At 46.5% G+C, this 19,578-nt stretch overlaps 1 protein-coding gene across 2 annotated transcripts; it reads left to right on the top strand.

The window, feature by feature from the left end:
• The first annotated feature begins 223 nt into the window (after positions 1–223).
• Positions 224–18,587, top strand: PPP1R10 (protein phosphatase 1 regulatory subunit 10). Of its 2 annotated transcripts, none has more exons than XM_023194423.2 (20): positions 224–338; positions 562–1,081; positions 7,576–7,693; positions 8,368–8,454; positions 8,617–8,752; positions 9,629–9,680; positions 12,151–12,228; positions 12,362–12,535; positions 12,744–12,849; positions 12,955–13,067; positions 13,901–14,001; positions 14,258–14,405; positions 14,482–14,640; positions 14,739–14,985; positions 15,154–15,217; positions 15,330–15,524; positions 15,697–15,772; positions 16,023–16,136; positions 16,294–17,049; positions 17,323–18,587. In XM_023194423.2, the coding sequence occupies exons 3-20, from the start codon at positions 7,587–7,589 to the stop codon at positions 17,430–17,432; spliced, it is 2,823 nt and encodes a 940-aa protein (XP_023050191.1). In that variant the 5' UTR covers positions 224–338; positions 562–1,081; positions 7,576–7,586; the 3' UTR covers positions 17,433–18,587. The 2 variants fall into 2 exon arrangements, with proteins under 2 accessions (XP_023050191.1, XP_023050193.1); XM_023194425.2 differs by lacking the exon at positions 224–338 and adding an exon at positions 379–468 and having other exon boundaries at positions 17,323–18,582.
• The last annotated feature ends 991 nt before the right edge of the window (positions 18,588–19,578 follow it).

The raw sequence follows: 19,578 nt of genomic DNA, 5'->3' as shown, positions 1-19,578 counted from the left end.
CGATACGTTTCTACCAACCCTGAGTGAGAAATGTTCTCCAGGGCGGAAGTGGCGGAAGCAGAGGAAAGGGAGGTGCTGGGCTCTGTGGTCACGCGCACGCGACAGAGAGGCAGAAAGGAGGCGGAAGAGAGTGCCAGGGGAAGGGGCGGAGCAAAGGTGAAGTGAGACTAGCCAATCAGCTGGCGAATTGTCATTTAGGTTGACCAATGAGTTCACGCCTCGCGTATAATGTCTCGCGACAAGGGCGTTTCACTAGCACGTTTGGGCGCGTTGGGCGGCGTCCGGGTATAAAAGACTCCACCCGAGCGGGCGGCCGCCATTCTGGGGTTCGTTTAGAGGTAAGTTTGCATACCTTGTTGTTTAGTGGGTAAAATTTTGCGGAGAGCGTTGGATCTGGGAAGCGGGGTAGGGATGGGTTCATTTGAGAGCCACGGCTTAAAGCGGCTGCGATCAGGATGGGACACAGAGGTTTGTTTGGGGACAGCAAAGATGGCATTTCTGGGTGTTTTGAAGCAACCCGTACTGATTACATCTTTCTCCCTTGTGTTCCTTTTATCCCAGGTTTGAATTTTCTCGGAGAAAGACAGGCCGACCACGAGGAAAACAGAAACAAGCCGCAGCAACATCTAAGCCCTTGAAAGGATCCTGAGAGGGGGGAAAGGGAAAACAGCAGCCACCAGCCCAACCACTTGTGTCTTCAGCCCCTTCCCACCTATCTTGCCCACCCCACCAGCCCACGCTGCTTGGGACTTGAAATCTGTGGCCGAAGGACCGTCACCACATAACTTGAAAAATAATCAACCACCCTCCCTTCCCAAACCACCCAAATTCACTCATCCAGCGTTTACTTTTTTGAATCCACTCAGAACTTTTTTCTGCGACCCCCCTCCCTAAATGGAGTTGGGTGGGGGGGAAAATGAATACTGAGTTGGCCTTTATTTTTTAAAAGACTTTTTGATCCAATGAGGCCCCCTAAATAATTGAGTTTTGGGTCCTGGTTGGTTGTTTTATTTTTTTTCCTCCAAAATTTTACCCCCTCCCCCCTGAGCCCGAGGTGCTGACGTCGCAAAAAAATTGGATAGTAAGTGTCGAATTTTCAAAAACCAGCCTTGCAACAAGAAGTCAACGTTTCCCGTTGTGAAACCAAAAATAATGAGAGGAAGAAATGAGACCATAGAACAAATAGAGAAGTGGAGAAGGACCAATATGGTCACTTAATCTCCATTAAAAAGGGCCTGTGGGTCTAAACAGTCTTGTTCTCTCTCCCCTACCACCTATCTCTTCCCTGCCCTGCTGCAGGCAAAGAGAGGGTGGAGGGAGGGCCAGCAAGTAAGGATTTTGATGGTTAACCCTTGGTAATCCAGCCAATTTCCAGACTGCCAAAGCCATAACGTGTTTATATAAGGAGGAATGGTTACCTTCCTCTGGTTAGCAGCAGTCTTCGAAAGGGTTAATGAGCTCACATACAAGAGATGGTGGATCTTGTGGCCCAGAAGTACCACTTCTTTGTGTGTGAGACAAGCAGGGTGCCTTTCAATTTGCCAGATTAATAAGCAATCTGTACATAAAGATTGCAGGGTAAGGAGATGGGCAGAGAAGTAATAGCTCGCTATAACTTTTTAAATGACTGTTAAATCCTCTCAATTTTAATGTAATTTGTTTGGGGTGTATTTGTGTGGTTAAAATAGGTGGCAATCTAGGAATAAAGATTGCAAGACACTTAGGACAAAATATAATCTTAGTGCCAGTACATACAAGATAATAGTTGGGGAGGTAAAGAATGTCTTATAATTGTTGCAGATTGCATAGGTATTTAAAAGCAAAAGAGTGATTAACATTTTAACTTGATATTTTTTGGTGGGGGAGGTACAGTTAAATAGAGGGTGGAAAGGTTGGGGAATGTGGAATTTAGGAGTATAATTTTAAAAGCCATTTAGTGCAATTGAATGCTAGCTTTCTAAAAGATTTGTGTCGTTAAAAGGAATTTTTTTCTTCCCTGCTTCAATATGGCGACTTTCCTTGTCCTTTTGTCTTCCAAGCGGCGTTGCAGGTTGTGTCTTGACCCATTTTTTTTCCTGTCCTCCCACCTCAACCCTATTTGTTGAGAGGGGTCCAAGTCCTTCCTCCCCCTTTCCCTCTATAGGGAGGATGGGGGTGGTCGATGGTAGCCGGTTGAACCTCCGTTGCAAATTCAGTTCTTCCCTGCAGAAAATTGTTCTAATATTTTGATTGCTTTAATTTTCACTACGCTCTTACTGATCAAAATAGGTCAAAGATTATTCACAATGGGGAACTGGCTTTTGGCTTTTTTACTAAAAAGGTGTTTTTATAATGTAACTGAAGCTACCGGCAGAGCTGGGTGGCTTTTTAAAGTTCGAGTCCTCTTTCTCCATTACAAAATGGCGTCCCTCCGTCTTTGTTGTTTTTCTTCCCCTTTTGCCATCCTGAGCTTGCTTAGGGCCGCCCTAGAAACTTGGTCAAGGGGGAGGAGCAGCCTTGAAAGGTGATGTAATCAGCTTTCTTCCTCCTTTCTCCACCCTCTTGAAGCTCCACCCCTGAGCAGATGCCTTTGCACTCCCTGTGCTCGTTGCTGCTAGGGAGAAGACATTTTCCTCATTTTCATTATATAAAATACCTTAACGGGATGAACGCTTATAGGAATTAAGTATTAAGGCTGTCCATCTCCTTGGGTAGTTCTAGTTTTTATAGAACCAGTTTTTATTTTCACTTTCTTTCACTCATCACAACTGCTTGTAATTTTTCCCCACTTCAGCTGCCAGGGGTGAAAAAACAGGCAAACCTAAGATTGGGAAACTTTGAGGATGTGTGAGAGCGTGTGTGTATGTATATATGTGTGTAGAGGGAGATGGGAAAGACACAAGGGCTTGCGAGAGTACCTTCGAGATAAACGGGCCTGATGACACTGAAATGTGCCATTTCTGCTCAGGAATCAGTCTTTGGGCCTCCTGCGTTTGGTTGCTTTGTAATGAGAATCGGGGGAAGGTGGGTACTTTTAGGACTTTCTTCTAAATCGCCCTCATTCCCACCTCTCAGTTTGGGGATAAACTGTATTCAGTGCTGTATCACGTTCTGCACTTGCTTAGTTCCTGTACATTGGTACTAGGATAAGAAGTGAATCTTTAGGAAAGGAGGCGGCAGTTGTAAACTCAAGGCAGGGGGAATCAAGCTACGGTTTCTGGTAAGCAAAACCTTTCTGGTATTACATTTCACAATTTTCATTTTTTTTTTCCCCAAAGAGCCACCTTTTTTGAATTTCTTTTTCCTTCCCTTCTAAAAGAAATTCCTTGAAAGCATTAATGAAAAAATGATGTCCTCTTCATTTTTCAACTCATGCAGTGCTGTGGCAGTTGGTGCATGTTCAGAAGCCATGCCCTATCTGAGGGTGGTATTGGGTGTCTAGTTCCTTTCTTCCCCCAACTTTTTCAAAGCCAAATCTTTATCAGACTCTCCATATAATTTTAATTTTTAAAAGTCCTGCACTGAAGCATGGAGGTTTCCAATTAGGCAGAATTGGAAAGCACAACTGCCCTGTGGTGATGTGGGTGAGACTTAGGGCTAATTTCCTACTGGGTACAGATTCTCAAATTATTACTTAAACTTCTGGATTGGATGGGAGGGACTCTTCCACATGTCTATTGACCACAAGTTTTTTTTGTTTTGTTTTGTTGTTTTTTTCTTTTAAGCAGTTTGCCATGTGCCTCTGCAGCATATCTTCCTTGGGAGCTGAACATTCTACCCACTGGGGTTCCTGATAACTAGTGAGCCAGGGGATTAATAAAGAAGATCTTCCTTAACATGGGAGATGGGAAGCAAGGTCTACTAGGGGAACTACATCCATTCAGAGAATCTTGGAAAACCTGATCCTTGTAGTTTGTGGCCACAGTTCTAGTCTGGGGTCTTTTTCTATGAGTTGGGGTGGTGTATCATTTTGCATCTTTATTGAAAGGCAGATAAGCTTTTGAGGAGCTCATTATCAGGTTTGCAAAATGACTTTGAGGGGTAGGGGCTTACTACTTGGAAGAAAGTTATGACCTTGTGATGAATCACCTGAGAGACATAATTCAGTCCACTATTGAGTCAAACTAGGAAATGCCTAAAACACTGAAGAAAGGAAGGGGAACATGAGTTAGGTACAAATCATTTTCATTTCCAGAAGTGCCTCTAAATTAAGGTAAATTTGGGACTTTTTTCTCCTTTTGTTAGAAGACAGTTATTTTTTAAAGAGCTCCGACTTGCACAGAATTTTTATCCTGAACCAATTCAGTCCTGTTCATTGGTGATGGATGTGGAATAACTTTAGCCATGCTGGATATTTTTTCACCCTATTTAATTGAATAGCCTTCAAGTAAAATTCATTTTGAAGGCAGGAGTTGGTGTCACAGACATTTATCTCTGGTAAAAATGGTAGAAAATTCCCCAGTGCCTTGTGCCAGTAGAGTATGGCTCTGCCTGAAACATCTCCATAAGGAAAGCATAGCTTAGGATGAGGTGGAGGTAGGCCAGGGGGTTGCTCCCTTACTCCCCACCTTGTGTATGTTCTGCAGTCAAGGAAATAGCAGCTCATTAAAAGAAGACATAATCATGCCCTGGATTATTCGGGTTCCAGAAAGCTTTCTCAAGCTTTCATTCTAGACTCCAGATCCTGAGTAGGTAATGTTACAACACTTAGTCACAGTCTCTGCCTTCCTTCATCAACTCAGTTTGCCTTCTCAGCTGTAGCCCTGTGCCCGGAATGTTGGACTTTACATTCCTTCCCACTTCAGTGCCTTGGAACTTGTTTGGTTTTTTCCCGAAATATACTGACTTCCAAGTAAGGAAACTAGGTTATAAGACACTTGGGGTCCTTAATTTTAAATAAGAATGAATCTGCCTAAAGGAAGGCCATCATGAGAAAACCCACTTACATTTTATCAAGATTGGTGCTAATGAGACAAAATTTCACTTATATTTCCAAAATACAAGTAGTGGAAAATGAATATTTAACACTAATTTTGCTTTGTCTCTTAGCTTCCCTTTGACTATTAATGGTTTTTATTCTTGTTTATACAAATGGGAATAAAAAAGTACCTGGATCCCATTCCCAGCAGAGGGCTCTGGACAGAATTTAGCTTTGTACTCATTGGTCCATTTTTCTAAGACTGGCTCTTCTGTCTTGTCTCCCATCCTCTGAAGGAACACTTGAGCTCAGATGACAGTTTATTTAGTGTCTGAAGGAAATAGGGGTAGCTGGTCTATTTATTGGCTTAGCTTGCAGTTGGATATGCCAAAGGGAATTCTCCAGGGTTATATATATTCAGCCCTGGGTTTGAATCAGTCAAGTCAAGGGGAACTGGTTTGAAATGATGTTTAATTCAAGGCCTTTTGTCAAATCGCATATATTTTGCTTTGGGAATCTAATGGTAGGTATGTGTGTATATGTATATAGAGTTTTAAAAATTTCTTAGTCTTCTTGATTGCTTGTATGTTACTATTGGAACCCATACATTGCTTTTCCAGTCTCCAACAGATGTGATATCTGTTTTATATGTCCCTTTATCATATCTCTTTATAGGTGCTGTAGATCACTTTATAGTATCTCACTACATGGGAAGAATACCTTTATTTCTGTGTCTGTCTGTGTAAGAATCACCATATTTGAGTGGATTTGGCCCACGAACGTCTAATCTTTTCCAGTATTCTCCTTGAATGTTTTTTCTGTGACCTCAGGTTCCGCTTGTACTTGTAGAGGTTCCAGGGCAGCAGCGACTTCTCAACATTTCTTGCCTCATCTCTCCCTCTGTTCGGCCCACAGGTTATGATCTCCAGAGCCAAGATTATACTTCTTCCCTTCCTGGCTGCCTCCTCCCTGCTTCTGCTGCTGCTCGCCTAGGTTGTTAGGACCTACACATTTGGAAATTTATTAACCTTTTTGTTGGGAGGACTAAAAGGCTGAGATTGTTGTGCTTATGTTTTTTCTTTTGTTTGAGAACAAATAGAATTAATTTGCATTATCTTACAAGAAACCTGTGTTTTTTCCAGCACAAAAATACTCATCTTTGTAAAATACTGATTTTTCTACCCTTCTGCTGGGATTGTGTCTGTTACCTCTGTGCTAGATGTAGGATGAGGAAGGTTTTGTTCTTGCCTCTTCCTTGCTACCCAGTGTTGGCCTTATTGCCCAAAGGCAGATATTGCTGAAATGGCTTTCTTTTCTGGTGGTTTTTTGTTTGTTTTTGAGACAGGGTCTTACTCTGTCGCTCAGGCTGGAGTGCAGTGGCACAGTCACAGCTCCTTGTAGCCTCAATGTCCCTGGGCTCAAGCAGTCCTCCCGTTTTCCCACCTCAGCTTCCCGGGTAGCTGGGACTACAGGTGCACACCATCATACTCAGCTTATGTTTTGTAGAGATGAGGTTTCGCCATGTTGCCGAGGCTGGTTTCAAACTCTTATGCTCAAGGAATCTGCCCACCTTGGCCTCCCAAAGTGCTGGGATTACAGGCATGAACCACAGCACCTGGCCTCTTTTTTGGTTCTTAGAAGCAAGTATTTAGAGGCAGTGTAGATAAAAATCCCAATCAGAACAATATTGATCGTAAATTACCTTTCTGGAGCTTCAATTCTGCCTTGTCCCATAAAAGGAGCTTAGCTTTTAACTAATTCCTTTTCCAGCCTGGTCTAAAACAGCTGCTTAAAAGGGAATTTGTCTAGCATTTGACTTTATCTCTTCCATTCTTTAGTTTCCATGGTTTTCAGTTTTAGGCTTTGCTAGGGGATCCACAGCGTGATTTTTGAGGAGAGGACCAGATTCACATCTTTGCTTTTGAAAGCACAAACCACTAGCTTCCATTTAACATGGAGACAGTAAAAACTTGTGCAGTGTTTGGTTAATGGGTGACAGTCTATTCAAGGCCTAGGAGGACCTGCTTGATTTCCTTGCATCCATTTGTCTCAATATCTGGCACCTACCTCCAGATCTCCTTAGGGAGGGATTCTGTTTTCAAGTTTTGTTTTGTTCTCTCTCATCTACCACTTCAGCTGATACATATCTTGCCTTATGTCGTGATTATGACTCTTAGTGGGCTAAGATAAAAAGGAATCAACTCTTACAAGACATTTAGCTCAAACACCCAAGATTGGCCCAATTTCTGTCAAGTTATAGGCTGTTTTTCAAGCCAGATTTTTCAGCAACTAGGGAAGACAGGACTTAACAATAGGTACAAATGCCCTGGAGAGTTGAACATCTTGTTATGAGAACTAAATCTTAGCTCTAGTACGATCGAGTGAAGTTAGCCATCCTAGGAAGGATGCTGCTGAGAGGGAGGGACAGGTGTGCTGCCCTAGTCCTCCAATCGAATTGCTTTCCTGTTCAGTCAGATACGCTCCCCATGTTTAACTTGGGGCTATTTTCTCGGTAGTGGCAAGTGGTCTGTGTTGATTTTTCATATCTAAAAAAAGCGTAGTTGAATAGTCACTATACTTGGTCAGATGTAGAGATGTGGTTTATTAGAGGGCCTACTCGGGTAGTCCTTGCCACCCATTTATTCTGTGGGTTTGTTTGTTTTGTCCTCTTACCATAGAAACCACCATCATGGGTTCTGGTCCCATAGACCCCAAAGAACTTCTCAAGGGCCTGGACAGCTTCCTTAACCGAGATGGGGAAGTCAAAAGTGTGGATGGGATTTCCAAGATCTTCAGGTGAGTCTTTACCCTTTTTTGGATTCATTGTGAGTGGAGAATATTGTGTGTTAAAATATGGCTGCAGTTGAGGCAGACTGGAATGATCCTGGAAAGGAAAGGGAAAGACAGACAGTGCAATAGGATTAAAATCTAACAATTTTAGGGTAAGGGATAGGAAAAGATGATCATTTGGTTTCTGACCATAGCGGAAGCTGGAGATTTGGACGTCCACAGTCCCAAGGGAGTCATATGTTGGAATGAGAGCAGGGTAGCCTGGTAACAGAATTCTAGATTGTTTTGGTTTGTGTTCCACCTACCTATAATGTTATTTTCCTTCAGGGATTCTCAGGTTTTTCAGGGGAGAGTAAATAAGCCAGTCTTGAACAGACTTAGGGACAGTTGTTGAGGGCTAGCTGTATCACCTGGGGGCAGAATGACATTCGTCCTGTGTGTGAGGGAGGCAGTGATGCTCTCCTCCCCAGGTCAGGGACTTCGGTGTCTCTGTTCTCCCATAAGTTTCCATGTCGCACTGGATCCATCCCGTCCTCCTAGAGGTATATGTGACTCCCCTTCTCTGGAGCAAAGTCCCAAATCATCAGGAATCTCTAGGCAGTTCACAGATTAGAGAGGCACTTTTGCTAAGAGAAGAGATACTGGCTGCTTCATTTCTAACCCTCACTCATATCCTGCAGTTTGATGAAGGAAGCACGAAAGATGGTGAGTCGATGCACTTACTTGAACATTCTCCTGCAGACCCGTTCACCAGAAATACTGGTCAAGTAAGTGGGGATCTAGATGGTTGGAATGGGAAGATGTAGCTAAAAGATGGGGCGGTGAGGCATGGGGTTCCAGGGTCATTGATGGGAGACTGGCATCGTGGGATGTGGTACTTTCAAAACCTAGAAAGGGTGTTACTGATAGACTCTCCTGCCTGCCTGCAGGTTTATTGACGTTGGCGGCTACAAACTTCTTAACAATTGGCTGACGTATTCAAAGACAACCAACAACGTTCCCCTCCTCCAGCAAATACTACTGACCCTGCAGCACCTACCACTCACTGTAGACCATCTCAAGCAGGTACCTTTAGTCTTTAAACCCTGATTCTTCTTTTTTTGGTTTAGTCTAACAGATGAAAACTCAACACTGACTGATGTTGGCTGTAATCTTGGGCCTGTGAGGTAGAATGGCAGAAAAAGAATTTAGAATAAGAAGACTTGGTTTAAATTTATCTCCTTTAATAAGTGTGTGGTGCCTGGGTGCGGTGGCTCACGCCTGTAATCTCAGCACTTTGGGAGGCCGAGGCAGGCAGATCACGCGGTCAGGAGACTGAGACCATCCTGGCTAACACGATGAAACCTCGTCTCCACTAAAAATACAAAAAATTAGCCAGGCATGGTGGCATGCATCTGTAGTCCCAGCTAATCAGGAGGCTGAGGCTGGAGAATCGCTTGAACCCAGGAGGTGGAGGTTGCAGTGAGCGAGATCGCACACTGCACTCCAGCCTGGGTGACAAAGCGAGACTTGTCCCCCACCCCCAAAGAAAAGAATGTGTCAGCCGGGTGTGGTGGCTCACACCTGTAATCTCAACACTTTGGGATGCTGAGGTGGGTGGATTGCTTGAGCCCAGTAGTTTAAGACCAGCCTGGGCAAAAATGATAAAACCTTGTCTCTACAAAAAATAAAATTTACCCAGATGTGTTGGTGGTGGTGCATGCCTGTAGACTCAGTTATTTAGGAGACTCAGGTGGGAGAATCATTTGAGTCTGGGAGATTGAGGCTGCAGTGAGCCAAGATTGCGCCATGCACTCTAGCCTGGGCAAGACAGTGAGACTCCGTCTCAAAAAAAAAAAAAAAAAAGGGAGGGGGGAGCATTGTAACTTGTGTCATTTTTAGCTCTAAGTGGAATTATATGCCTCCTGGCATTTACCTTTCTGTTGCTCCCATCTCTCATAGAACAACACAGCTAAACTGGTGAAGCAGCTGAGCAAGTCAAGTGAGGATGAAGGTAGGGTGCCGTTCCTGCTCTCTCATGGGCTTTTCTCTATTACTTCCACTTCATTACCTTAATATCTTTTCCCATCCTTGGATTGTCCCTTCACTTTTCTCTTTCTGTGTCACCTTGCTTTTTTTTTCCTTCTTTTAAAGAGAAAGTTCCTCTAACCTGTACCCTCTTTCCTGTTCTCAGTTCCAAAGTTGTTCATTTCTCTGTTGCTGAATATAAGGCACCATACTTTAACTGGAAGCTGATTCCTAAGATTGCTTGTTATAAAACACATACACTTAAAATCCGCTGTGGGAAATAGTATCATCCTAGCGTGTCTCATCATCGTTCACTTCTGTTTTTCTAACTATAGCATATTCTGGGAACTTTAATATCTGTTTTCCTAACAACAGATATACTAGTTCTACCAATAAACATATTCCTGTAGGACATGGGCAAAATCTTGACTCTTGAAATACATCAAAGCGCCAGGCGCGGTGGCTCACGCCTGTAATCCCAGCACTTTGGGAGGCCGAGGCGGGCGGATCACGAGGTCAGGAGATCGAGACCATCCTGGCTAACAAGGTGAAACCCCGTCTCTACTAAAAATGCAAAAAATTAGCTGGGCGTGGTGGTGGGCACATGTAGTCCCAGCTACTTGGGAGGCTGAGGCAGGAGAATAGCGTGAACCTGGAGGCGGAGCTTGCAGTGGGCCAACATTGCGCCACTGCACTCTGGCCTGGGTGACTGAGCGAGACTCCGTCTCAAAAAAAAAAAAAAGAAATATATCAAAGCTGTGATTTCTTTCCTTTTCTTTTTTTTTTTTTTTTTTTGAGACGGAGTCTCGCTCTGCCGTCCAGGCTGGAGTGCAGTGACCAGATCTCAGCTCACTGCAAGCTCCGCCTCCCGGGTTTACACCATTCTCCTGTCTCAGCCTCCGGAGTAGCTGGGACTACAGGCGCCCGCCACCTTGCCCGGCTAGTTTTTTGTATTTTTTTAGTAGAGACGGGGTTTCACCGTGTTAGCCAGGATGGTCTCGATCTCCTGACCTCGTGATCCTCCCGCCTCGGCCTCCCAAAGTGCTGGGATTACAGGCTTGAGCCACTGCGCCCGGCCTAATTTCTTTCCTTTTCTAAAGGAGTTGTGGAGCTTCTGGCAAGGACCATACAGTTCTGTATTGAAGACAAAGCCTGTCTCCTTTAGAAATTTAGAGTTTCCTTTATCTCTACCCAGGCACACAAGATACTAGTTTCCCACCAAGTGAGCAGTAATCTATTTCCAACTGGCTTAATTATGCTGCTCTCTTTAATATGTATTTAATTACCATCATTCCTTTAGATATTGAAATTTGTATATTCCCTGTCGGCTGTAGTTAAGTCTCACCGGAACCATAGTTATCAGTTGCTCCAGAAAGGTTTTAGGATATTCGTGCATTGAGGTTCATGTTGGCTTAGGTGCAGAAATTGCTAATTGTATGACTGTTTTAAAAAGTTATGTTTTAGTGTTCTGTGAAAAATCTTACTATTAAATGACAAATTATGAAATGAGTCTATAAGTGGAAATGTTGGCCAGAAGAGAGGTGCCATAGATCAGAGATGTTATTTGCCAAGTACAAAAGGAAAGAGTTACAAAAGTATTTTTTCATATATTTAGAAACAATTTTATTCTTGTTTTTACATCTATAAAGGAAAATAGAAAGTCTTCAGATTGTTGTAACAATTAGGTGTTTTTGCTTTTGTTTTTTTTTTTTGAGACGGAGTCTCGCTCTGTCGCCCAGGCTGGAGTGCAGTGGCCGGATCTCAGCTCACTGCAAGCTCCACCTCCTGGGTTTACGCCATTCTCCTGCCTCAGCCTCCTGAGTAGCTGGGACTACAGGCATCCGCCACCTCCCCCGGCTAGTTTTTTGTATTTTTTAGTAGAGACGGGGTTTCACCGTGTTAGCCAGGATGGTCTCGATCTCTTGACCTCGTGATCCGCCCGTCTTGGCCTCCCAAAGTGCTGGGATTACAGGCTTGAGCCACCGCGCCCAGCCACAATTAGGTATGTTATACGTAAAGCAACTAATGTAGCTTTTTAAAAAAAAGTCAGTAGTTTTTGAGGAATTGGTGGATTTTGGTTACATGTATAAGTTCTTTAATGGTGATTTCTGAGATTTTGGTACACTCATCACCCGAGCAGTGTACACTGCACCCAATGTGTAGACTTTTACTAATGCAGATTTTAACCACGTATTCTGAAATAAATATTAGGTCTTTTTACTCCAGAGTGGTGTGATGACATCAGAGTTGAAAGTTATTTGAGTAGAACACAACTCTTAATTCATTGTTCTATTTTTTAAGAGTTTGGTTTTTAAGCATATCTCATGTTCTTCTTAAAACTTTGGATTACTTTCTCCATTACATAGATTTTCACAATATTTTCTCAAACCTCTCATTTTCTGTTCCTGGAAGAATGTTTTACATTATTAGGCATTTCCCCTTTGTCTCACCTGCAGAGCTCCGGAAATTGGCCTCAGTCCTTGTCAGCGACTGGATGGCTGTCATCCGCTCTCAGAGCAGTACTCAGCCCACTGGTAAGCTCCTTAGTCCTTTATCCTTTGTATTTATTTCTTTCCTACTGGGATGTGGCCTTTAGGTGCTCCCAGTCTGCTTCACTTCTGACAGTGTTTAAATAAAATCCGTTTCTGCTTTGTTTTTTCCCAACAGAGAAAGATAAGAAGAAACGTAAAGATGAGGGGAAAAGTCGAACTACTCCTCCTGAGCGACCTTTGACAGAGGTGAAGGCTGAGACCCGGGCCGAGGAGGCCCCAGAGAAGAAGAGGGAGAAGCCCAAGTCTCTTCGAACCACAGCACCCAGTCATGCCAAGTTCCGTTCCACTGGTAAGACTGGCGGCTGGCCTCTGGAGAGTTCGTGTGCATGTGCACACCCAGAGCCTTATGGGGGAATGTTAATTGTAAGGAAGAGGGAAGATTAGCGGAGGAAGCTTTGGTTACAAGGCTAGAAGAATATTTGCGGGTGAGAACGGGAGGAAAATTAAGGGGTTTGGGGGTTTGAATTCAGCCGCCCACACCATGCTTCTTTCCCCAGGACTAGAGCTGGAGACACCATCCTTGGTGCCTGTGAAGAAGAACGCCAGCACAGTGGTGGTTTCTGACAAGTACAACCTTAAACCCATCCCCCTCAAACGTCAGAGGTATGGACCATATTCTCAGGTTCCGAATGGGGTGGATCTGTGGACACAAGAGAGCAAGAGGTGGGGGTGAGTCAGAGATGTTGATGACAGTTCCTCTTCTGACAGCAACGTAGCTGCTCCAGGAGATGCTACCCCCCCTGCAGAGAAGAAATACAAGCCACTCAACACAACACCTAATGCCACCAAAGAGATCAAAGTGAAGATCATTCCGCCACAGCGTGAGTCTAAAGTGGGGAGATGTACTTTGAATTAGGAGCAAAGTCTTTTTTTTTTTTTTTTTTGATAACAGTCTTGCTCTGTTGCCCAGGCTGGAGTGCAGTGGCACGATCTTGGCTCACTGCAAGCTCCGCCTCCCGGGTTCATGCCATTCTCCTTCCTTAGCCTCCCGAGTAGCTGGGACTACAGGCGCCCGCCACCATGCCCGGCTAATTTTTTGTATTTTTAGAGAGACGGGATTTCACCATGTTAGCCAGGATGGTCTCAATCTCCTGACCTCATGATCCACCCGCCTTGGCCTCCCAAAGTGCTGGGATTTCAGGCGTGAGCCACCGCGCCTGGCCAGGAGCAAACTTATGGGAACGAATGTCCCTGGGAACGAGAAGTTTTTTTCCCTTCTCTTTTATTATTTCCCTCCATTTTCCTTTGATTTCTTGGTCCCCTTTACTTTTTGTACCTCTGGAACTCCCATTTCCGGGGTCAGTTAGGAGTAATTTTAGAGATAAGATTGGGAGGTGTGCCATTTTGTGACTGGTCAGGGGCGCCTGGCAAGGTGATCTGTCGTGTTCACAGGGGCTCACTTCATCAGTTACCTGAGCTATAGAATTCACATCCAAAGCTATGGCTTGCCTACCACAAGAAACCTACAATAACAAGAAGAATATCGTGTGTGAATCCTCCTGCATGTGCTTCCTGGTCCTGTTGAGCTTATCGTGTCCTAAGTTGAGGCAGGCTCTTCATTGGCTCATTTTATGCCTGCACTGTGTGTGTAGGTGTAGGATTGTGAAGGAGGTCTGAGTCTGATGATGCCATTTGATGCTCTTTCTTTTTGTAGCTATGGAGGGCCTGGGCTTTCTGGATGCTCTCAATTCAGCCCCTGTTCCAGGCATCAAAATTAAGAAGAAGAAAAAAGTGCTGTCACCTACAGCTGCCAAGGTATGAGCTCCTAAAAGTGGGTTTCAGTGACAGAGTATAAAAGGTAAAATAGAAGAAAGGGCACAGCAGCTAGGAGTTGTCTGGGAGGACAACAAGAGGCGTTTTGCCTTGGATGTAGACTGGTGCAGGTGAGACCAGTGTGGAGATAAGAGTCTTCCTTTATATAGGAACTGTTGGGGGATTGTGCCTGGGACCCTGGACTAATTGCCTTGCCCTTGGCTTTCCAGTCAGTTCACTTCCTTTTCTTTCACAATAGCCGAGCCCCTTTGAAGGGAAAACGAGCACAGAACCAAGCACAGCCAAACCTTCTTCCCCAGAACCAGCACCGCCTTCTGAGGCAATGGACATAGACCGTCCAGGCACCCCGGTTCCCCCTGTTGAAGTCCCAGAGCTCATGGATACAGGTAATCTAGAAACTGGTTCAGTTTGGGGGGTTTTCTGAAAGGAGGGATCTGGGTCTGAAACCTCTTCTGCTTCCAGCCTCTTTGGAGCCAGGAGCTCTGGATGCCAAGCCAGTGGAGAGTCCTGGAGATCCTAACCAACTGACCCGGAAAGGCAGGAAGAGGAAAAGTGTGACGTGGCCTGAGGAAGGCAAACTGAGAGAATATTTCTATTTTGAATTGGATGAAACTGAACGAGGTAAGAGGTCATTTCCTATGTAACAGGTGTGTTTAAGGGATTTTAAAAGAACTTGGTTGTGCTTACTTTCCCTCTTGCTTTTCTTCCTCTGCCGATAGTAAATGTGAATAAGATCAAGGACTTTGGTGAGGCAGCTAAGCGAGAGATACTGTCAGACCGACATGCATTTGAGACAGCGCGGCGTCTGAGCCATGATAACATGGAGGAGAAGGTGCCCTGGGTGTGCCCCCGGCCTCTGGTTCTACCGTCACCGCTTGTCACCCCTGGAAACAATAGCCAGGAGCGATATATCCAGGCTGAGCGGGAGAAGGGGATCCTCCAGGAGCTCTTCCTGAACAAGGAGAGGTGAGCGGAGTGGGGCTCCTGCCCTGGGATGGTGAGTGCTTGGACACTCCTGAGGGGAACATGAGCTGGGGTAATTAAGGGGTGGAGGTTAGAAATTACTTTCAGGGCCTGAATTAATAACTTGACTATCATTCTACTATTTTCCCTCACCTGTGCTGTTCCTGATAGTCCTCATGAGCCTGATCCGGAGCCCTACGAGCCCATACCCCCTAAACTCATCCCCCTAGATGAGGTAAGTCAATGTTAGGTGATGATGGAAGTTGTGATGGTCATTGAATTCAGTGCATCTTTCATGTGAGAATGTCTCTGTTCTGTCAGTCCTGATTTTTTTGTTCTTCTTTCAGGAGTGTTCCATGGATGACACTCCGTATGTTGAGACCCTGGAACCTGGGGGGTCAGGTGGCTCACCTGATGGGGCAGGAGGCTCCAAGTTGCCTCCAGTTCTGGCCAATCTTATGGGAAGCATGGGTGCTGGAAAGGGCCCCCAAGGCCCTGGAGGAGGAGGCATTAACGTCCAGGAGATCCTCACTTCCATCATGGTATGCGCCCTCCTTCCCCTTTTCCACCTTCTGTGGAGCCTCCTTAAGTGCTCTCTCCTCACTCTGTCTCCCATTCGCCTTACCCCAGTTCTCCACATCTACCCACTTACCCTAATCTTTGGCTCTCCCTTTCGCCATGGTTGTTACCCTGTCTGTTTACACATCCTCACAGGGTAGCCCAAATAGTCATCCTTCAGAGGAACTACTGAAACAACCAGACTATTCAGACAAGATCAAGCAGATGCTGGGTAATCCTCAGGGCCAGCCCCAGGGGACTGGGGGAGGAAGCCTGCAGTGGAGGTGGGGGAAGCAGGGTTTCACAGATGCAGAAGAGTACAGGGCTGTGGACAGTAGGCAAGAAATGGGAGGGAAAGACTGGACAGAGAGAGCATTGCTCTGCCAGGTCGGTTTAAGAGGGTCAGTTGGGTGCATCTAAATGGGAAACCATGCCAGTCTTCTAGAGTGCTTATTCTGTGTTACTCTTGTTTTCATTAACAGTGCCACATGGACTCCTAGGCCCTGGCCCAATAGCCAATGGTTTCCCACCAGGGGGTCCTGGGGGCCCCAAGGGCATGCAGCACTTTCCCCCTGGACCTGGGGGACCTATGCCAGGTAGGTGGTGAGTACAAGGTTGGAATGGGCTTATCTGCTTAATTTCAGTCTGATAATAGTATAGGATTGACTGGAAGGTGGGAGGTGAGGTGGTTTAGGTTGGGAGATGGCAGTTCCTGGTAGCTGATACTGTTTTCTCTTTTTTCTCCCCTTACAGGTCCCCATGGAGGCCCTGGTGGGCCAGTGGGTCCACGTCTTTTGGGTCCTCCACCCCCTCCCCGGGGGGGTGATCCCTTCTGGGATGGCCCGGGCGACCCTATGCGGGGTGGCCCAATGCGGGGGGGTCCAGGACCAGGTCCTGGACCATACCATAGAGGCCGAGGTGGCCGAGGAGGAAACGAACCTCCTCCTCCTCCTCCTCCTCCATTCCGAGGTGCCAGAGGAGGTCGCTCTGGAGGAGGACCCCCAAATGGACGAGGGGGCCCTGGTGGGGGCATGGTTGGAGGTGGTGGGCATCGTCCCCATGAAGGCCCTGGTGGAGGCATGGGCAACAGCAGTGGACATCGTCCCCACGAAGGCCCTGGCAGTGGCATGGGCAGTGGGCATCGCCCCCATGAAGGCCCTGGCGGTAGCATGGGTGGGGGTGGAGGACATCGTCCCCACGAAGGCCCTGGTGGTGGCATCAGTGGTGGCAGTGGCCATCGTCCCCACGAAGGCCCTGGTGGAGGAATGGGTGCTGGTGGTGGACATCGCCCCCACGAAGGCCCTGGCGGAAGCATGGGTGGAAGTGGTGGACATCGTCCCCATGAAGGCCCTGGACACGGGGGGCCCCATGGCCACCGGCCTCATGATGTCCCTGGTCACCGAGGCCATGACCATCGAGGACCACCTCATGAGCACCGTGGCCATGATGGCCCTGGCCACGGGGGAGGGGGCCACCGAGGGCACGATGGAGGCCACAGCCATGGAGGAGGTGAGGATGCTCCCTGTCCCCCATATGCCCTTTGGTGTCCCATACAAGCTTTTGGGGAGTGGGTGAGAGTCACTACTGTTGGTAGCTAGGCAGAACGTGAGGTTCCCGTCTCTTTGATGTCCTAGTATGCATAGCAGTTCCTACTCTATGCCCTTCCCCCAAATCCCTAAGACTGTGTCTCTGAAAGTTCTTAGGATGCCATGGACTGGGGTGGTGAGGGTGGCATTGCCCTCAGCCATTTCCTGTCTAACTGTTCTGCCATCATTCCCACAGACATGTCAAACCGCCCTGTCTGCCGACATTTCATGATGAAGGGCAACTGCCGCTATGAGAACAACTGTGCCTTCTACCACCCGGGTGTCAATGGGCCCCCACTGCCCTAGGGACCATTTGCCTGCCCCGTTCACACAACCCCTGTGGACTGCAGCCTCGCTCCTTCTACCCTGTTATGGCTTCTGTGAGGCCCATTTTCCCTTTTCCCCAGCTGATGAGGAGCCGGCCCCCTCAGTTCCCACTTGCTTGGGTTCCTGGGGGTTTTCTGATCACTGGTGCGCATTGATGTACATATTTTCCTCCAGTCTGGGGAGGAGAGAGACTGGAAACGTTCCTGGACTGCTGAAGAGGAGACCCAGTTGGCTTCACTTTTTGAGAAGATTCGCCCTGTACCCCAAACCCCTTTCCAGTATTACCCTTAATGCTTGAGAACCTAAAGCTGGTTATCCTGGAGAACACCCCTACCCTTCTATTGCGGGTCCCCACATGCACACAGAACTCTGACACAGGATCAGCTGCACTTAAGAAATCATCCCAGCTCAGTTCATTATTCCTCATGGGGTGGGGAGATGGTGAAGGGGTATTGTATATCCCACTGCACTGAGAGGGCTCAATCAGCTGGATTTGAGTTCTGGAACACACATCATCCCCACTCCTCCCCCAGCGTGGGCTCTGCATTCTGAGTCCTTTCTCAAGTGGGACCTTGAACTGTCTGTGAACACCCAGTCTGCATCCTGGGTCTGCTAGGTTCGATGACGGTGAACTCATATCTGCATCCGGTGCAAGTTTTAGCTGGCAAAGGTGAGGCCAGTGATGCTGGTGTGCCTTTGCCAACTACAGCCAGTCTGGAGACTTGATAAAATACTTCAGTGAGACCAGCTTCTCATCAACTTGGGCCTGGCGTGCTGGGCCTGAAAGTCACACTACATGCACTGCCTTTGGGAGTTAGCTCACTCCCTGCTCCCACCTGGAACCTTGCCAGTGTGAAGGAGTTTTCCAGCTACTTCACCCTGTCAACCACCTCTGAATCCCCACCAGGTGCCTTCCTGGGTGGATTCGACAAGATGATTTTGCCCTTTCCCAGTTCTCTCCTTCACCTTGGCATCAGTTGTTTTCTATGAAAACAGTGGATTGGTTGGGTTTTGTGCAGGGTCTTGGGTTAGAGCCAAAATGGATTTGAGGATGAGTATTTTTTTTTTTTTTTTTTGGTTTTGTATATTTTGTACATTAATAATAAACAGTGGAAAGAGAAGCAGCTTATTTAACCCCTGGTGTGTTTGGACTTTTTTGAGACGGAGTCTCGCTCCGTTGCCTGGGCTGGAGTGCAGTGGTGCAGTCTCAGCTCACTGCAATCTCTGCCTCCTGGGTTCAAGGGATTCTCCTGCCTCAGTTTTCTTTGAGTAGCTGGGATTACAGGCACCTGCCACCATGCCTGGCTAATTTTGTGTTTTTAGTAGAGACAGGCTTTCACCATGTTGGCCAGGCTGATCTCGAACTCCTGACCTCGTGATCCGCCCACCACGGACTCCCAAAGCGCTGGGATTACAGGCGTGAACGACCGCGCCTGGCCTGGACTGTTTTTTTAAAAAAGCCATTACCACCTGTGTTAGGTACATTAGTATAAATCTGTGGAATCTGATTTTTACTCCTCTGGAGCTAATGCTTGATCTAAGAGTCGCTATTAAGTACTGGTGAAAAAATACTTCAAAAAGTACATAAAACACTCTAGGATACAGACTAGATCTCAGCCACAGGGGTCTTTCCTGGTTCTCATCTTTCTGAGTCTTCCCTAACATGCCTCGTGTGTGTTCCTAGAACAGTCCTGTCCTGACTATCATGCTCTCTAGGATGTGTTCTTGGTCATCTTATCCACATTCTACAGATAAGGGAGGAAAACCTGAGGATGCTGGAGTCAGATAAAGGCCATTGTCCCAGCTCTACCTCTCTACAGTCTGGGTGACCTTAGCCAGGTTAGTGTTGGGTCTCAGTGGATCATGTCTGCAATCCCAGCACTTTTGGGAGATCAAGGTGGGAAGACTACTTGAGCCCAGGAGTTTCAGACCAGCCTGGGCAACATAGGGAGACCGGGTCTGTACAAAAAAAATGCAAAAAAAAAAAAAAAAAGCCAGGCATGGTGGCACATGCCTTTAGTTCCAGCTACCTGGGAGGCTGAGGCGAGAGGATCACTTGAGCCTGGGAGTTCAAGGCCACAGCTATGATAGTACCACTGCAATCCAGCCTGAGCAACAGAGCAAG

Source organism: Piliocolobus tephrosceles, chromosome 5 (assembly GCF_002776525.5).
Source record: "Piliocolobus tephrosceles isolate RC106 chromosome 5, ASM277652v3, whole genome shotgun sequence".
NCBI classification, from domain to species: Eukaryota; Metazoa; Chordata; class Mammalia; order Primates; family Cercopithecidae; genus Piliocolobus; species Piliocolobus tephrosceles.
The sequence above is the reverse complement of the archived record's forward strand: the minus strand, read 5'-3'. Positions and strand labels throughout refer to the sequence as shown.